Genomic DNA, 17935 nt, shown 5'->3' on the forward strand with positions numbered 1-17935 from the left:
CTGCTTTTCAGAAGATGGAAACTTTGTATGGTTCACCCCATCTTCCATCGTTGTTAACGAGATATAGCTCATTTACATTCCTCTTCCACTTACTTTTAAAATAATCACTAGATCCTTGCTAAACATTTTCAGCCTTCCCTTTTTTTGGTCCTCCTTTTGTCTTTCCAACAGTAGCAGAAACAAAATACTTAGATGGATTATATCTTAAGTGATGTTTTGAAAGGCTGCTTAACTCCAATAACCATCCCATTCAGCTGAAGACATAAAATAAAATGTTTTTAATATGTTTTTATTGTTTTTTATTGTAAAGACCGGTAGAATAATAGCAAAATCCATCACCATTTCAATATACATATCGAATGATATATTCTTAGTAATTCCTTGCTAATTCCACCTTTATCTCCCTCTTGGTGTAAAGCAATACTTTTGGATTGAAAAGATTAGCCATTTACAAGAAACGTTGCCCAGGGGACGCCCGACTATATTTACTCAGGAAGGGTAAATACTTCAAGGAGGCTCTTCCCCCCCCCCAAAAAAAACATGCAGAATAATCATATAATTCCTCAAACCTGCGCCTTTTGATAGACTCTATAAGCTAGCTGGCATTGCCCCCCTTCCCCGATGTGAGACAGAAAGTTGCTGCTAACTGTGAGAGAAGTAAGGTTGAATACTGTGACAGCCCCCCTCTGCATGGTAATCAACCTCCTCTCAGTAGACTTAAATTAAGGAAAAGCTTCATGAGAATTGCCACTCCTCTTAATGTTCCCCCAGCAACAGCAAGAATATCCCTATGGGCAGCTAAAGGAGGAAATCCCAAATAGATAGCCCCCCATGAGGGTCCTAAATGATTTTTAGAAACTTCATTCAGTGTAGCAATGGCTGAAGGCCATTTTGGTATTACGGTCTCAGGCTTTCACAGCAAGTTTTGATAAGAGAAGAGTTGTAAGCAACCTGCCTTCTCCTTGGCAAACCCATCCCTGCTATTGCTGCCTGGATTCCAGCAAAGGATTTTATGTGTAAGATACACACACAGTATTATTCACACTTATCAATTTCTTTTAACCTCTTTTGTGGCCAGGAACTGTATGCGCGCACAATTTTCATTAGAGCATGTGAATTTATATGAATCTATCTTTCTTGCCAAAGAAGGCTCAGATTGTACCAGGAATGTTTTAGCCCCAAACTAATTTTTTTAATGGGTGGAGAGGAGCTGGAGGGAATGTTGGCATTTGCTGGAAAATGGAACAGGAACAGAATGTCTCTCAGCTCTGGCATTCACACCTAATGAATGCTCTTCTTATGTGTGCACAGTAACAAAATGCTCTGCATCATGTGACTTCATAAAAGTAACATTATGCTTATCTCAAATTCTGTCTGTGTTAAATCTACTTCTGGCTCTTCTATTTCTATTCAAGACGAGCAGAACATTTAATAATCAGCTTAGTCGCTTCCCCATGTATGCTCAATTACTATTCAGATCTGTGATTTTGATTAAGATATGTATGCATTTGCGTGCCACACACACCAAAAACACATAATGGCTGTGTGTCAAAGAAGAGATCTTTCACATGCATAAGAAGTTTTATAGGGTGCCAAGGATTTCTTTGTTATTGCCGCGTGATTTCACTGGTTTTAGTGTGCTCACAAAATCTAAAAGCAACCATTTATCTTTTTTATTCTGGAAGCCAGTCTAGTTATAGAGACTTTAGGCAAATACAGTCAGCACTCCACATTCACTGGGGTTAGGGACACAGGACCCCAGCAAAAGTAAAAAACTGTAAATAATAAAAGTGCCTTTTTAAAAACCTGAGATAACACTTCTCTAGGAATATCTAGTTTTCCCAGCTTGACTCTATAGTCAGTTTTCACCAGATTATACTGGAGGCCACTAGATACTTCTAGAAAGGTATTTTCCATTAGAAGGATCCGCACAAAAATTGGAAAAACACAAAACCACTTTTTTTAACTTGAGAGAATACTTCCATCAAAAGAATCACACTGGAAGAACTCCTTCATAGAATTACAAAGGAGGAACTAGAGATCTCTAGAGAGAACACATTAATCAAATCCACAGAAGTTAAACCTTACAAATATGAAGGCCAGACTGTATTAGTATTTGGAAATTTAGAAACACATTGGAAAGTTTTTGAAAATATATTTTAATTTCTTATATTTTAATATATATATATTAAAATATAAGAAATATATATATATATATATATATTATATTTATATATATATTTCTTATATTTTAATATTGGCTTCCTGCCAATATGTGATCCACGATGGTTTCAGCTAACTCATCATGACACCACAACATCTCAGACGTTTACACTGAGACTTCATACTGTCATAATTATGAAGTAATTTAGGTTCAGTTTAGTTCAGAAAAAATACAGTTGGTTAGTAAAAAAGATTTGGATTTGAGATTTGGATCAGAACCAATTCTAGATTGGCCACTCTCTGAAGAGCTTGAAAGTGAGGTGATCCAGAGTATCTTTCCCAAGTTTCATCTAGTGTACCTACTAAGTACCTTCCTAGTGAAGGCAAACTGGCCAGAGTGATCCTTGCCTTAATTATCTCTCAGTTAAGAGTAGTGTAATACATTTTATGTAGGGTTTCCTTTTAAAAGTGCTTGAAATCCTCCGTAAAGTGAAGCAGCCATCTTGTTGTTGGATGTATAGTCAAGTGACCACCACCAATCCTGAATCAGTTGCAATACCTTACAATTTATTTCTGAGCTTGATTCAATGTCCTATAAAACCCTATGTTGCTTGGAGCCAGGATATCTATCCTCACATGATTAGATTTGGTGGTTGTTTGATATTATTACTATTGATATTATTACTGTTGTTTAAATCTTTGTTTTAACTTGTTTTATCATCTTCTTGTGTTTTAAACTGTGTGTATTGTTAATGTATTTGTGCTGTTACTTTTGTAACATTGTGAGCCGCCCCGAGTCCCCACGGGGAGATGGTGGTGGGGTATAAATAAAGTTTTATTATTATTATTATTACTAGATTTGAGATTTTTAATAGAATTCCTGTTGTGTGCTCTATCACCAAAAGAAGACTTGCATATATTTTCTTGTACAGTAGAGTCTCACTTATCCAAGCTAAACGGGCCGGCAGAAGCTTGGATAAGCGAATATCTTGGATAATAAAGAGGGATTAAGGAAAAGCCTATTAACCATCAAATTAGGTTATGATTTTACAAATTAAGCACCAAAACATCATGTTATACAACAAATTTGACAGAAAAAGTAATTCAATATGCAGTAATGTTATGTTGTAATTACTGTATTTACGAATTTAGCACCAAAATATCATGATATATTGAAAACATTGACTATAAAAATGGCTTGGATTATCCAGAAGCTTGGATAAGCGAGGCTTGGATAAGTGAGACTCTACTGTATTAGCAGTCCAGCCTCAATTCTGGGACTCTTTCCCAATAGAATTCAGGCAGAGTTAATCATTGTGAAAATCCTGGAACTATGTTTCTCCAGGTGGACTTAATTTTTTAATTTTGTTTTTAAAAGCTGTTTTAAAAGAATAGTTTAAGTTTCAATTTTATTTGTCGTAAACAACTTATGATCAAATGAGTAACTAAAATAATCTCAGGCTGAATTTTGTTGTCTGTTCCACCATCCACACAGGGCTTAAAGTGGGTATTGAAGAGAGGGCCTTCGTGATGTCTGTGGGTTGCACTGGATTACTCCTTTAGTCTCTTCCAACTCTCTGATTCTGTGTCCCTCACTCTATTGCCCTTGTTGTTGTTGTTGTTGTTGTTGTTGTTGTTGTTGTTGTTGTTGTTTATGTTGTGCACCATTAAATCCTTCCGATGTATGATACCCCTAAGGTGAAGCTATCACAGGGCTTTCTTAGAGAGCTGCCATGACAGAATGGGTTAAATCCTTATGCCGGCTCGACTGCTGACCTGAAGGTTGGGTTGCTGCCCTGACGGTTGCCGGTTTGCAAGATAGGGTGAGCCCCCATCTGTCAGCTCTAGCTTGTGGTGACATGATTCAAGCCTCCTTGCATGATGGGCGTCCCCTGGGCAACGTCTCTGTAGACGGCCAATTCTCTTACATCAGAAGCAACTTGCAGTATTTCTCAAGTTGCAGTATGTTCTCAAGTTGCTTCTGACACGATTAAAAAAAAACACCAGGGCTTTCTTAGTAAGATTTGTTCCCTGAACCTGAGATAAGGTGAACCAGTGGGTTTCCATGTCTGAGTGAGAATTTGAACACTGGTCTCCAAAGTTCTAGTTAAATACTCAAAACCAATGATCCTTGCTAGCTCTCTGCTGTCATTTTGTTTATTTTTATTAATTACTTTCTAACAAAAAATTTTCAGGGTTGTTGTATGTTTTCCGGGCTGTATGGCCATGTTCTAGAAGTATCCTTCTAGAACATGGCCATACAGCCCGGAAAACATACAACAACCCTGTGATCCTGGCGATGAAAGCCTTCGACAACACGAAAAATTTTCACATGATTTTATCTGTAGTTTTTTAAAAACATATAAAGAAATAAATTCAGTACTGTACAAAATAAACAAAATAATGTCAGTCTCAATTTTGAGGAAAAGGCAGGACATAATAGAAGGAGGAGAAGAGGGATAAGAAGAAGAAAATGATGAAGATGAAGATTTTGCTTTGCATTTGATTAAGACTTCAATAAGCACAGCTTTTTGGCCATGGTTCCTCTTCCGATTCAACTTGTTGATCTCCAGAATGCCTTAAAAAGAAAACAAATCTGAATTGTTAAAAAAATTGATACCTCTTTATTTTAAAATGAAAATATTGCATTAGCATTTTGGTTTTGATGTCGTTTGGATACAACGATTCCTCCTCCTACTCTGTGTTTAATTTTAACATTGTCAAATGAGTGATAACATGCATACATCTTTCATGCTTTTACCTGTTTGAAAAGTTGTATTAATTTTTTAAACTTTTTTATGTTTTGCACAGTTTTGCAAATTTATTTCAGTATGTCAGGTACTAGCAACCCCCCATTTGGAAGATAAAAATTTGTGCAGTTTTTTTAAATATATAAAGGGATGTATTTATGTGAATGTGTAGGGAAGCCACTAATGAAACATATAAAGTTGCTTCAAGGAGAATTTTAAAGAATTGACAAAACCACTTCTGAGGGTTCCTTGCCTAAAAATATCCTATTTATAAACTGACAGGTGACTTGAAGGCACATATATACACACAAAGAGCAAGAAAGCTATATGTTGCATTTCAGTCTCTTCCCTAAGCATTTTTATAAAGTGTTCATTTATTTTTCTCCCATTTTCCTCTCTCCTTTGCCAGACCTACAAAAAAGATGGCATTTATTGTCGAATTTATGTAGCAAATATTAATCCTTTGATAAATATCAATAATTCCTTTTACTATGATAGGATCTTTCCCACTTCAAGTGCTCCATAGTCCAAGGGATGCCTTGCGGGACGTGAGAATGTTTTGCTGTTAATTGAAAGTATTCCTTCTTCATGACTATCACAGTCAGTGACTTCTCTTGAGCAGCTAATTAGTGCGATTATTCCACAGCTGCATTAGTTTCACCACAAAGGGTTTTCTCTTATTTTATCAAAAGGATCAGTCTCCCTGGGAATGTTTCAACTTGACAGGGCTGAAATAGCAAGACGGTCATCATTCTCTATCCCTACCCCCCATCCTTTTGCAAAGGGAAAAAGAAAAAAAGCCCCAAAAGCATGTGGTCCGAAAAACCTAGAGTCGGTCTCATTTGATTTATATCGTCCATTTCAGACTGCAAGTTTTTGATGGGAATAATGAAATCCGTTAGTTTTAGGTACCTGTAATGTGCAGCAATTCTAGGATTTATTGCAAAAAAAAATTCTCTGTATCTTTTTTGGACTGAACCATCCAAGAAGTAATGGCATTTGGAATGTAGTGAGCCTTGTCCAAAAAACCACCTATGTTTTCAATACTTATTAGGATCTATATGGTACAACATAACCAATTCTTACTGAGAAAATTATTGGTGTCTGTAGACATGATTACTGATTAAAAGGAAAGTCTAGTTTACACAGCTGTTTGAATATTCACTTTTGGACACTTAAACTTTATTTTAAAATTATTTTATAGTCACAAATACTTGTAATATGGCATAATTGATTTTCATATAAAGTAGGAAAACGTAATGCACAAATTCTCCCTGCGTATAATGATGGGCATATATGTTCCAGGAGATTGGTATGATTGAGAATATAAGCACTAAATTATGCATGCACCAGGGTTTCCTTCTGACTTTCCAAGACATTTTTTAAAGCTAAAGTTTCAAATGTAATTTCCATAGAGGCTGCCTCAACTGAAGGGAGTCTGCCTGCTTGCTTTTTTTTTCCTGAAATGGTTTCACCAGCCTATCAATTAAAAAAACTTTATATTGGGTCTTCAGATCAATCTCATATCCTGCATGTCTCTCTAAGTAGTATGTGAACTGAATGAAATCAAGGGGTTTACGAGAGTAAGTTAGGATGCATTTCCATGCCATGTTTCTGTGGAGCAAGTCCCACTGAACTCAACTAAATTCATCGTAAAGTCGATGAGTAGCATGATGAGATTAATTTGAATGTTTGAACATATCACCATAAGCAGATGTTTTTCTAAAGAAGTAGCGAAAGGTGTCCTGTTTGCAAAGACCAAAAGAATCATAAAATAAAATAAAATAAAATCTAAAAAATCCAAACACACTTCTGTTCTCTTCTATAAAGTAGTGAAGTAGTGATGATAATTAGCCTCCTCATGTTAATAGGTATTAAAACAAAAGCCAGTGATAGACCCATGTCTACATGTCTTGATCCCTGCCATTTCCATTAATGTTTGTGAAAGATTTTCTTCTCGTTGCTCAGCAAATCCGTTCCCCCCTTTAGTATAACCCTTTAAAGTTGAAGAAATGTTAATTGGAGAGTGACGGAGCTATCTGTGTTTCTGGTGTTCCCCTGCAGCAGTTCTGAGCACCCTGGAGCTTCGAAGCCTCCACTAAGCTCCTCCAGTATGACATCACGGATTTTGCTACGACAGCAGCTCATGCGTGAGCAGATGCAGGAGCAAGAGCGCCGAGAGCAGCAACAGAAACAGCAAGCCGCCCAGTTCATGCAACAGAGAGTGGCAGTGAGTCAGACACCAGCCATCAACGTCAGCCTCCCAGCAAGCCATCCTCCTGCTACTCAGGTACCAATGGAAGTCCTTAAGGTATGTGAAGTTTCAACCATCTATGCTTGAACCTACTAGAAAGTTGCGCATGAGGCAGGGGAGAAGGTTTCGCGTGGATTGTCAAACAACTTATATTTTTAATTCTATTATAAACATATCACCCAGTTTTGCACCCACTGCCTTTTTTACAGAAATGGTTTGCACACTTGGACCAAGATTAAAAATGGTAGAGCATTTAATAAAATATTTTGATCTCCCCCCTCCCCCCCCCCCCAAGAAACACTGGGTATAAATATGTTCACCTTTTTCAAAAATGTTCCTGTATGTCAGATACTTTAAAAAGAAGCATTTCATCAGAATAATTGTACTTTCAGAGCCAGCTTTATAGAAGCAAATAAATACATGATGCATCTATACATTTAGTTGCGTACATTCACATATATCTGTGAATAGGTTTCTTCAGAAATGAAGAAAAGACCCACACAAAGGGTTGTTTCAGAAAGCATTAATCTGGAATACGGTCTTTTGCTGCTAGCCATTAGTAATCCTTTTTTGCTCAAATGACTTCATTTCTTTTTGTAGCTTTTGTGTTCCTTTCTGGTGCAGCTTCCTAATTATAGGGGAGAAACTGTATCTGTAACAGACAGAAATGCAGACTTCTTCACTTCAGTGGAGTTGAATTAGACCAGTTACAGCAGGTAGTACCATTGTTCTAAAGCCATATGCATTTTTTTTTTAAAAAACACTATAATTTACAATCCATATTATAACTTTGCTGTGACACCTGTGAGATATATGAACCATATAGTCCTCTCTTAATTGACTCTGGAGCAGTCTTCAGACAGATTAAATTAACTTGCATGATGTAATGTAATAGTACTAGCCACTTTCCGGTAATTTGGTAAATCTGGGATTTAAAGAATTTAATCCTTGTTTGCAAAAATGTAGCATGTGTAGCATATTGTTTGCAACAATGAATATTATGATGCTGCTAGATATGTCAGGCACCTGAACGAGTCCAGGTCATAGGTGAATGAGAAACGGTTGGCCTACATATCTGCATGACTGAGTCTTATAAATTATCTGGGTAGGACAGTATATAAAGAATGCAAGATAAACACATTGTTATCCAGAAAAAAAAGATGTGGGGTGTAGCCAAATTTTACAAAGCCAGATCAACCCAAGCCCCATGGAACAAGGATGGGGAATTTTTGATCCCAGAAACACCAGGCAGAATCTGGAAATCCAAACATTTCCAATCATGATGTAGAGCAAGGCCGAAAAGGTACTGACTTGGTTCAAGTAATCTGAAGAAAATCATATACCGTATATACTCATGTATATATAACTCAACCTCATGTATAAGTCAAGCAGGTTTTTAGAACAAAATGATTGATTTTGGTATGACTCATAGGTAAATTGAGGGTCGTTCCACAGAGAGGGGAAAGCATCAGTGCAGCTTCAGCAGGCCACCAACTCTTGACCACAATTTTTCTGCTCAGGTATTTAAAAAGATCAGAAGCAGTGCTACAGCAGAGAGAGTAGTGTGTGGGATTCCTTTAGGGTCTCCTGAAATGGACTAAGTTGTTGTGTTTCACCACTCTACTCAAAGAAGGACATGGTTCCTTTCTTGATAAGAGTTAATATATGGTACTTACACTGACCCATGGATAAATCCACTCAGATTTTTTGGGTTGATTTTTGACTAAAGTGTATAAACCTATACATGGATAGATACAATAATCCTGCCTGTGTTTTGAAGCCTTTCTAGCTCTTTCTATCAAGCCCAATTCTCCCAAATACATCTAATGGGAAACAAGGAGAGGGCCTTCTCAGTGGCTCTTCCCAGATTCTGGAAATCACTTTCTTTAAAGGTTAGACAAATGCCTATCCTTCTATTCTTCCTTAGCCGCACAATGCCTTTTTTTGTTTCAGCAGGCCATTGATTGTGCAGGATGAAAGGGCCTTTGCAAAATGTTATGTACTTTTTATTTATTTTCCTTTTGTTTGTAATGGTCATATGTTTAACTGATTATTATTCTACTGCTAGTTTAATGGCATGATGTGAATTTTAAAGATGTATTTGTTTTAACTCTTGTAAACTGCCTTGACAAAAAAAGATGGGATAGCAACAAGAACAAACTGCTTTGAGACTCCTTTGTGGAGAGAAAAAACGGTGTAAATAAACATAATAATAATTGGTCAGTTACTTCATGGTTTATTTACAGTATTTTCCAGCATATAAGACGGCCCCAACTTTTCTAGTTGAAATATAGAGTTTGGGATATACTTGCCATATAAGACTACCTCTCTTCCAAAGCACACCAAATAAAAAGACTATCAGAGCGGTTAGTGCAAACATGCCTCTTTCACCCATCTGGCCTGCCCTTGTATCCTATTCTGTACCTCCTCTCCTGCCTCTCAGATCTCGCACATGCGCACCTGTGACGCTTCACTGCAGTCCTCAGGAGCAAAATCTGAGAGGCATAGAAGGAAGTACGGTAATAAGATACAAGGGCGGGCCAGATGAGTGAAAGAGGCATGTTTTTCTGGGCACAGCACCACTCTATCTCTTTTTTCCATACCCTGGGTGTTTCGGATGCCTGCAGCTTGCTCAGCCCTTCACTTACACCTTCCCAGTGAGGCGCCCCCTCACCTCGTCATTGAGACTGTGTTAAGTCACTTCTTTCCACAAATCCTGGTGAGTGGATTTTCTTCTACCATACTTGTACAGTGCCGCCCTTGCCGCTTTCATACAGTCGCCACATATTTATTTATTTATTTATTATTTAAACTTATATGCCGCCACTCCCCTAGGGCTCAGGGCAGCTTACAAGAACAGGCTAAAATCAACAATTTAAAAACATCTTAAAAATATCTTTAAAAACATCTTTAAAACATCCTAAAAGCACCTTTTAAAACCGAACTCAAAAGCCTGCAGAAACAGGTGTGTCTTACATGCCCTGTGGAAGGCTGACAAGTCCCGCAAGGCACGAACTTCAGCTGGCAAGGTGTTCCAGAGAGAAGGCGCCACTGCTGAAAAGGCTCTGCGTCTAGTTATTGTTAGACGCAAGGTCTTAAAACTGGGGACTTCCAATAGGTCTTGGTCCTCAGAACGGAGGGATCTCTGGAGTTTGTAGGGGGTGAGGCGGTCCCTCAGGTACATCGGCCTGAGTAAGGCTTTAAAGTTAAGCACCACCACTTTGAAAGTGATCCAGTGCTCAATTGGTAACCAGTGCAGCTGCCGTAAGATTGGTGTTATGTGGCATCTCATCGGGATTCCCGTAAGGAACCGGGCAGCTGCATTTTGCACCAATTTGAGCTTCCGGATCACCGACACAGGAAGGCCAATGTAAAGGGCGTTACAGTAGTCCAGTCTCGAGATGACCGTAGCCTGGATCACCGTAGCCAGGTTGTCCCTAGACAGATAGGGGGCTAGCCATCTAGCCTGTCGAAGATGAAAAAAGGCGGTTTTGCTAACGGCGGAGACCTGGGCCTCCATCGTCAGTAAAGGGTCCAAGAGGACTCCCAAACTCTTTACCAGTGAAGATGGGTTGGCAACTGGCTATCTCCGCTGCCCAGTCGACCTAGCCATAGGATCTCCGTCTTTGCTGGATTCACCCTCAACCTACTGGAACGCAACCATCCAATAACGGCCTCGAGGCACTGATGAAAATTGTCGGGTACAGAATCCGGTCGGCCTTCCATCTTTAACACAAGCTGAGTGTCATCAGCATATTGATAACACTCGAGCCCGAAATCTCGGACCAGCTGAGCAAGTGGTTGCATGTAGATGTTAAACAACAGAGGGGAGAGAATGGCCCTCTGAGGAACCCCACAAAGTAGAGGGGACCTCTCAGGGACCACGCCTCCCCTCTCCACTTGCTGTCCATGTTTGTGAAGAAAGGAGGCCAGCCAATTTAAAGCTGTCCCCCTGACTCCAGCAACGGCAAGGCGGTGGGTCAGAAGATTGTGATCGACTGTGTCAAATGCTGCTGTGAGATCCAATAACACAAGCAGCACCGACCTGCCCTGGTCAAGCTGGCATCGAAGATGATCCATGATGGAAACCAATACAGTCTCTGTCCCATGCCCCGCACAGAAGCCAGACTGGAAAGGATCCAGTCCGGCTGTGTCGTCTAGGAACTGCTGCAGCTGCACCGCTACTGCCCTCTCAATCACCTTGCCCAAAAATGAAAGATTCGAAACTGGGCGGTAGCTGGAGGGAACCGAGTGATCTAAATCTGGTTTTTTCAGCATATGGTGGGGATGCGGCCATTGCCATTTTTGAGCTCCCCCCACCATATGCAGCGACCACAGATTCTCCAGCCTGGCTCAGAAGTTTCAGCACCCACCCTATAAGACGATACCCAACATATAAGATGACCCCTGACTCTTGAGAAGATTTTCCTGGGTTAAAAAGTAATCTTATATGCCAGAAAATATAGTACCATTAATGTAATTTTTGGAAGACTTACCAGCTGAGCCGATTTTCTTTTGAAAATATAATAGAAGTATTAGGACAATGTTATTTGTTTGTTTAATATTTTAGCTGCCTTTCAAGACAATACCATTTGTGCTGGGTCTTCCTACAATGCCTGATATTTACTGAAAATTGGCTCTAAAACATTTCTTGACCTTCTAGAAGTTGTTTTTGTGGTGTACGGAGAAGTGGGATGAGGAAGTTGATTCCGTCCCAGTTATTTTGGTGGAAGCAGGCCCATCAGTTGATATCCATCACTGGATTTAAGATGTAGTATTCTCAATGAGGGAAAATAACTATTTTGTCCATGCTCATTCAGTAAGCAGAACTGAATTAGATACTTTAGCTAATTCTTTTATGAAAGAATGTTATATATTTCATTAGGCATGGTGAAGTAAAAGACCCAGTTTTCAAATTGAAATATCTGAGAAACAACTATTTGGAATGGTCTTTATCAATGAGCTCATACTAAATAAAATACACTCACTGTTCATATTTGGATGACAGCCATACTCTATAACACCCATATTCATCCACAGTCTTGCTCTGGCCAGAACCTCCACACCTTTTTATATTTTGGATGTGTGTTTGTTTCCTCCCATATCTAGGTTTGTCATCATTAGTCTTGGTATGTCACCACTAGTCTTGGTTTTAATATTTTTTTATGTATTAGTGTAATCTAATAGAGGTTTAGTAGTTGTGTATTTATGAATAACAGTGAAGTTATAATTCAGCATAGTGCTGTTAAAATAAAGAAGCTAATATAACTCTTCTGCCATGCAAGCTAAACAGGATTTTAAAACTCAATTGGAAGGTAGACCAGGGAATAGGGATTCAGCCTGTGCTGGATGGGGCTACACTCCCCCTGAAGACACAGGTTCTTAGTTTGGGGGTCTTTCTGGACTCAGCACTGAACCTGGAAGCCCAGGTACCTGTAGTGATCAGGAGGGCCTTGCACAATTAACACTTGTTCACCAACTGCGCCCATTCCTTGAGAAGCCAGATCTGATACATGGCTTAGTTGTATCCTATCTGGATTAGAGTAAAGCACTCTATGTGGGGCTGTCTCTGAAGAGTGCTTGGAAACTTCAACTGGTCCAAATAACTGGGGCTGGCTACAGGGAGCAGACAACCCCCCTGTTGCTGCAGCTCCACTGGCTGCCAGTCTGTTTCTGGGCACAATTCAATGTGCTGGTTATGACTTTTAAAGCCCTAGACAGTTCCGGTCCAGGCTATTTGTCTAACCGCATCCCTTTGGACAAACCTGCCCAGGCCCTGAGATCTTTAAGAGAGGACCTTCTCTCAGTCCCACCTCCATATCAAGCATGGTTAGTGGGATTGAGAGAACGGGCATTTTCGGTGGCTGCACCTCAACTCTGGAACTCCCTGCCCTGGGAAGCCAGAATGCCTCCCTCCCTGCTGTCTTCCTAGTAGCATGCTAAAACCTTTTTATTCAGACAGACTTAGAATCATAGAATCATAGAATAGTAGAGTTGGAAGAGACCTCATGGGCCATCCAGTCCAACCCCCTGCCAAGAAGCAGGAAATCGCATTCAAAGCACCCCTGACAGATGGCCATCCAGCCTCTGCTTAAAAGCCTCCAAAGAAGGAACCTCCACCACAATCCGGGGCAGAGAGTTCCACTGCCGAACAGCTCTCACAGTCAAGAAGTTTTTCCTGATGTTCAGGTGGAATCTCCTTTCCTGTTGTTTGAAGCCATTGTTCCGTGTCCTAGTCTGCAGGGCAGCAGAAAACAAGCTTGCTCCCTCTTCCTTATGACTTCCCTTCTCATATTTGTACATGACTATCATGTCTCCGCTTAGCCTTCTCTTCTGCAGGCTAAACATGCCCGGTTCTTTAAGCCTCTTCTCATAGGGCTTGTTCTCCAGACCTTTGATCTTGTAAAGATGAAGGTTTTAAAGATCTATTCAGCGGGGTGCAGTGCTTTTTTTAACTTTGAACTTGTTTTAATGGTTTTTCACAGGGAATTTTAAATACTGTTTATATTTAATCCTATTTTAATGTTCACACATTTGTATATTTTAAATGGTTATCCTGATACTTTTATGTTAAGCCACTTTTAGTCTCCTTTGGGGGAAATAAATTGGGGTATAAATAATAATAATAATAATAATAATAGTTATTATTATTATTATTATTATTATTATTATTATTATTATTTCTGGAGAACTGTAAAAGCCGAAAAACTAATCTTCACATGACGTGGATTGACTACCTAAAGGCCTTTGACTCGCTCCCACACAGCTGGATCATCAAGTGCCTGGATGCCGTCGGGATTTGTAAAAACATTGGCACCTTTATTGAAAACATGATGGAGCACTGGAAAACTGAACTGTTTGTTGGAAATGAAAGCTATGGACTTGTAAACATCAGAAGAGAAATTTTCCAGGGAGACTCATTGTCCCCTCTGCTTTTCATTGTTGCTATGATCCCTCTGTCAACAATCTTACAAAAGTCAAACCTCGGCTATCAAATATCTAAGAAATCTCACAAAATTTCGCATCTGATGTACATGGATGACCTGAAGCTATATGGGAAAATGCAAACTGAAAACCAGTCTCTGACTAACACTGTCCGAATTGGGTTGTTGTATGTTTTCCGGGCTGTATGGCCATGTTCATACAGCCCAAAAAACATACAACAACCCTGTGATCCCAGCCATGAAAGCCTTCGACAACACTGTCTGAATTTTTAGTACTGATTTCAGCATGGAGTTGGGTTTGGACAAATGTTAAATAGTGGCATTGAAGAAGGGAAAAATCATAGAAAGTGAGGGCATAAATATGCCTAATGGTCAAACAATAAAGTGTCACCAGCCAGAGGCCTATAAATATCTGGGCATATTACAGCTGGACAACATCAAGCATGAACATGTGAAGACTGTCGTCAGCAAAGAATACATACAAAGGGTCAGAAAAATTCTCAAAAGCAAGCTCAATGGAAGCAACACCATCAAGGCCATAAACACCTGGGCCATACCTGTCATAAGATATACTGCTGGCATCATAAACTGGACACAGGTGGAACTGGACAATTTGGACAGAAAAACAAGAAAACTCATGACCATTCATCATTCTCTACACCCTTGCAGTGATCTTGACCGGCTGTATCTGCCTAAAAGATCAGATGGCAGAGGATTCTTACAAGTAAAACAAGCAGTCAAAGAAGAAGAACATGCCCTGGCAGAATATGTAAAGCAAAGTGAAGAACCTGCTTTGATTGAAGTCAAAAATCAGAAACTCCTCAAAGCACAGCAGACAAAGAATCAATACAAGAAAATCACACTACAAACTAGAGCTGACAGCTGGCACAACAAAACATTGCATGGAAAGTTCCTTGACAAAATTGAAGGAAAAGCTGATAAGGAGAAGACCTGGCTATGGCTCATGAATAGGACACTGAAGAAGGAGACAGAAGGCCTGATCCTTGCAGCCCAGGAGCAAGCCATCAGAACAAATGCAATTAAGGCCAAGATCGAAAAATCAGCTGATGACCCAAAATGCAGACTGTGCAAGGAAGCTGACGAAACCATTGGTCATATCCTCAGCTGCTGTAAGAAAATTGCACAGACAGACTAAAAACAGGGGCACAACTATGTGGCCCAAATGACTAATTGGAACTTATGCCTCAAGTACTGTCAGGACCCAGGCTGCAGAGCACCAATAACCATACACAGAGGCCAGAATCTATCTAATATCTTTATTAAAGAAATATATAAGGTCAATAAAAACAAGTGTAGAATATAGTTCGGAAGTAGACCTTTCAGGAAAGGTCAAATATAGTCCAGGAAAACAATGTCCAATATATGATATTAAAGTCCAAAGTTATAATCCACTTCACCGAAACACACACTATTTTGGCAAGCAATAGTGTGGGGAACTGTCCATAGTCTTTGAGGCTTAAGGTAAATCCGAAGGAAAGGAAAACAAGGCTGGAATCCGAGAAGCAGGGTCCGTGGTTTAAAACGCAAGGCAAGGCAAGACTTGAGACTTGGCAAGGTCCAACTTGAAACAAGGCAAACGTGGAACAAGAACTGAGTCCATAGAAATCCGTGGAACAAGGCAGGGCTGGGAACTTGATTCAGGAGCTGGGAACTGGAGTACGAAGTCTACACACGATCTCACTCCACGAGCTGACGAATTGACTCCGCATGGAATCCTTGTGGCCAAACACCTATATAGGATCTTGTTTTCCCGCCAAAGAACACTTTCTCTGGGGAACAAGAAACGAAACCTATTCTGTGTCCAGATGCAGGACTCCTTAAACTTTCCCAAGGGAAACAGACTTAATCATCTAATTGTCTGGCAGCAATCCTGGTGCTCCTGCGAATAGCCTCCCGAGCGCTTCTATCTTGATTATAATAAAGGCGGCGAGAAAATGGGGGAGATTTCTGCTCAAGGCTTGTTTGGCTGACTTCTTGTGGGCAAACATCTTGCAGCTGCAAGGGCTCCAAATCCGGCAGAAACGGTGGGAAACCCAAGTTTTCCTCTTCATCTGTCACAACAGTACTAGGAACGGGACTACATGGCCCATGAGTCATCACAAGTACCACCTCCCAGCAGTAAAGAACTGGTGGGATCACAAAACTGCAAAAGTATTGGAAAATGAGCACGCAAAGATACTGTGGGAGTTCCGAATCTAGACTGACAAAGTTCTGGAACACAACACACCAGACATCACAGTTGTGGAAAAGAAAAAGGTTTGGATCATTGATGTTGCCATCCCAGGTGACAGTCACATTGACAAAAAACAACAGGAAAAACTCAGCCGCTATCAGGACCTCAAGATTGAACTGCGAAGACTCTGGCAGAAACCAGTGCAGGTGGTCCCGGTGGTGATTGGCACATCGGGTGCCGTGCCAAAAGATCTCAGCCGGCATTTGAAAACAATAGACATTGACAAAATTACGATCTGGCAACTGCAAAAGGCCACCCTACTGGGATCTGCGCGCATTATTCGAAAATACATCACATAATCCTAGACACTTGGGAAGTGTTCGACTTGTGATTTAGTGATACGAAATCCAGCATATCTATTTTGTTTGCTGTGTCATACAACAACAACAACAACAACAACAACAATAACCATCATGCAGTTTTATAATCATACTTGCTGTAATACCAAGCACTGTTGGGGGGAATAATTAGTTATTAAATCACTGGTCAAGGAATCAAAACAGAACATTATCTTCTGAAATCAATCCCTGTGAAATATAACTACCATGGATTGTAACTCCATCTCCATCAAGTGGTTCAAAAGACTACCCCTGTTCATAATATTCAATGCCCTGCTCTATAGTAAGATTGTTTTTTCTATTTCTTTTCCTGATGGTTTGAAACACCAGCTTCAGACCAAAAGTGTTGGCTCCAGATCACCAGAAGAAATCAGACAAAAGAGAGGCAATAACACCCCCTCATCTTCTTTTCTTCCATAATGTCTAATTTATATGCCTCTGCTCTTCCACCTTCTGGTCATTATTATGGCTGCCTTCTGTCTGTGTAGTGCCCCAATCATAAGTGCTGCCATCTTCACTGTCCCTTTTCATATCATAGAAGGCCGGGCTACCAAGTCAGAGAATAGGGGAAAAATTAAAAAGATGACGACCAGAGATCAAAGGACAGGACCAACCCTAATTGAAGCTTTGTAATTCTTCAAAATGTGGTATCCCATTCCCTAATCTGATCCTTTTTTTGCCAATTACCCTCTCAGAAAAATCTCTAAAAGCAGATTTGGCTGGAAAAACTGATATCCCATTTTGCTTTAGTATTCCACAGTAAAGATGAGAGAGGGAACAGGTCATTCCCTTCTCCATTTTACTCTTGGAAACTGTTATCCCCCACAGGTTCCTCGTTCACACAGCCCTGTCTGGATTTTATGGAGGTGAGCCAAATACCACCTTCCAGAAAATCCAAAGAAGTGGCACCAAGGAGTCACGCCTGTGTTCATTAACCACCAGTAAGTGATCTCTTTAAATAGACATCCTACTCCAGAAAGGAAATTAGAAGATTTCACTTCTTGGGAAAAAAGCAATGACCAATCTCGATAAAATAGTTAAGGGTAGGGACATCACACTGGCAAGGAAGATCCGCATAGTTAAAGCAATGATATATATATATATATATATATATATATATATATATATATATATATATATATATATATAGAGTATGACTTCCAGCATATATATAGTATGACTCCCATATCTGTGGGTATATTCCATGGCCCACTGTGAAATCTGATCACTTC

The 17935-nt window shown here is 39.8% G+C and overlaps 1 protein-coding gene across 5 annotated transcripts in view; it reads left to right on the forward strand.

Annotated features, from left to right (window-relative positions):
- The window catches only part of mitf (melanocyte inducing transcription factor), a 238796-nt gene that overhangs the window by 125439 nt on the left and 95422 nt on the right, over positions 1-17935 (forward strand). For all 5 annotated transcript variants that reach the window (XM_062969703.1, XM_062969697.1, XM_062969698.1 and 2 more), the window contains exon 2: positions 6978-7224. In XM_062969703.1, the coding sequence (XP_062825773.1) occupies positions 6978-7224 (247 nt within the window). The remainder of the gene's footprint in view (positions 1-6977; positions 7225-17935) is intronic.

This window comes from Anolis carolinensis, chromosome 2, assembly GCF_035594765.1.
Source record: "Anolis carolinensis isolate JA03-04 chromosome 2, rAnoCar3.1.pri, whole genome shotgun sequence".
Taxonomy (NCBI): domain Eukaryota; kingdom Metazoa; phylum Chordata; class Lepidosauria; order Squamata; family Dactyloidae; genus Anolis; species Anolis carolinensis.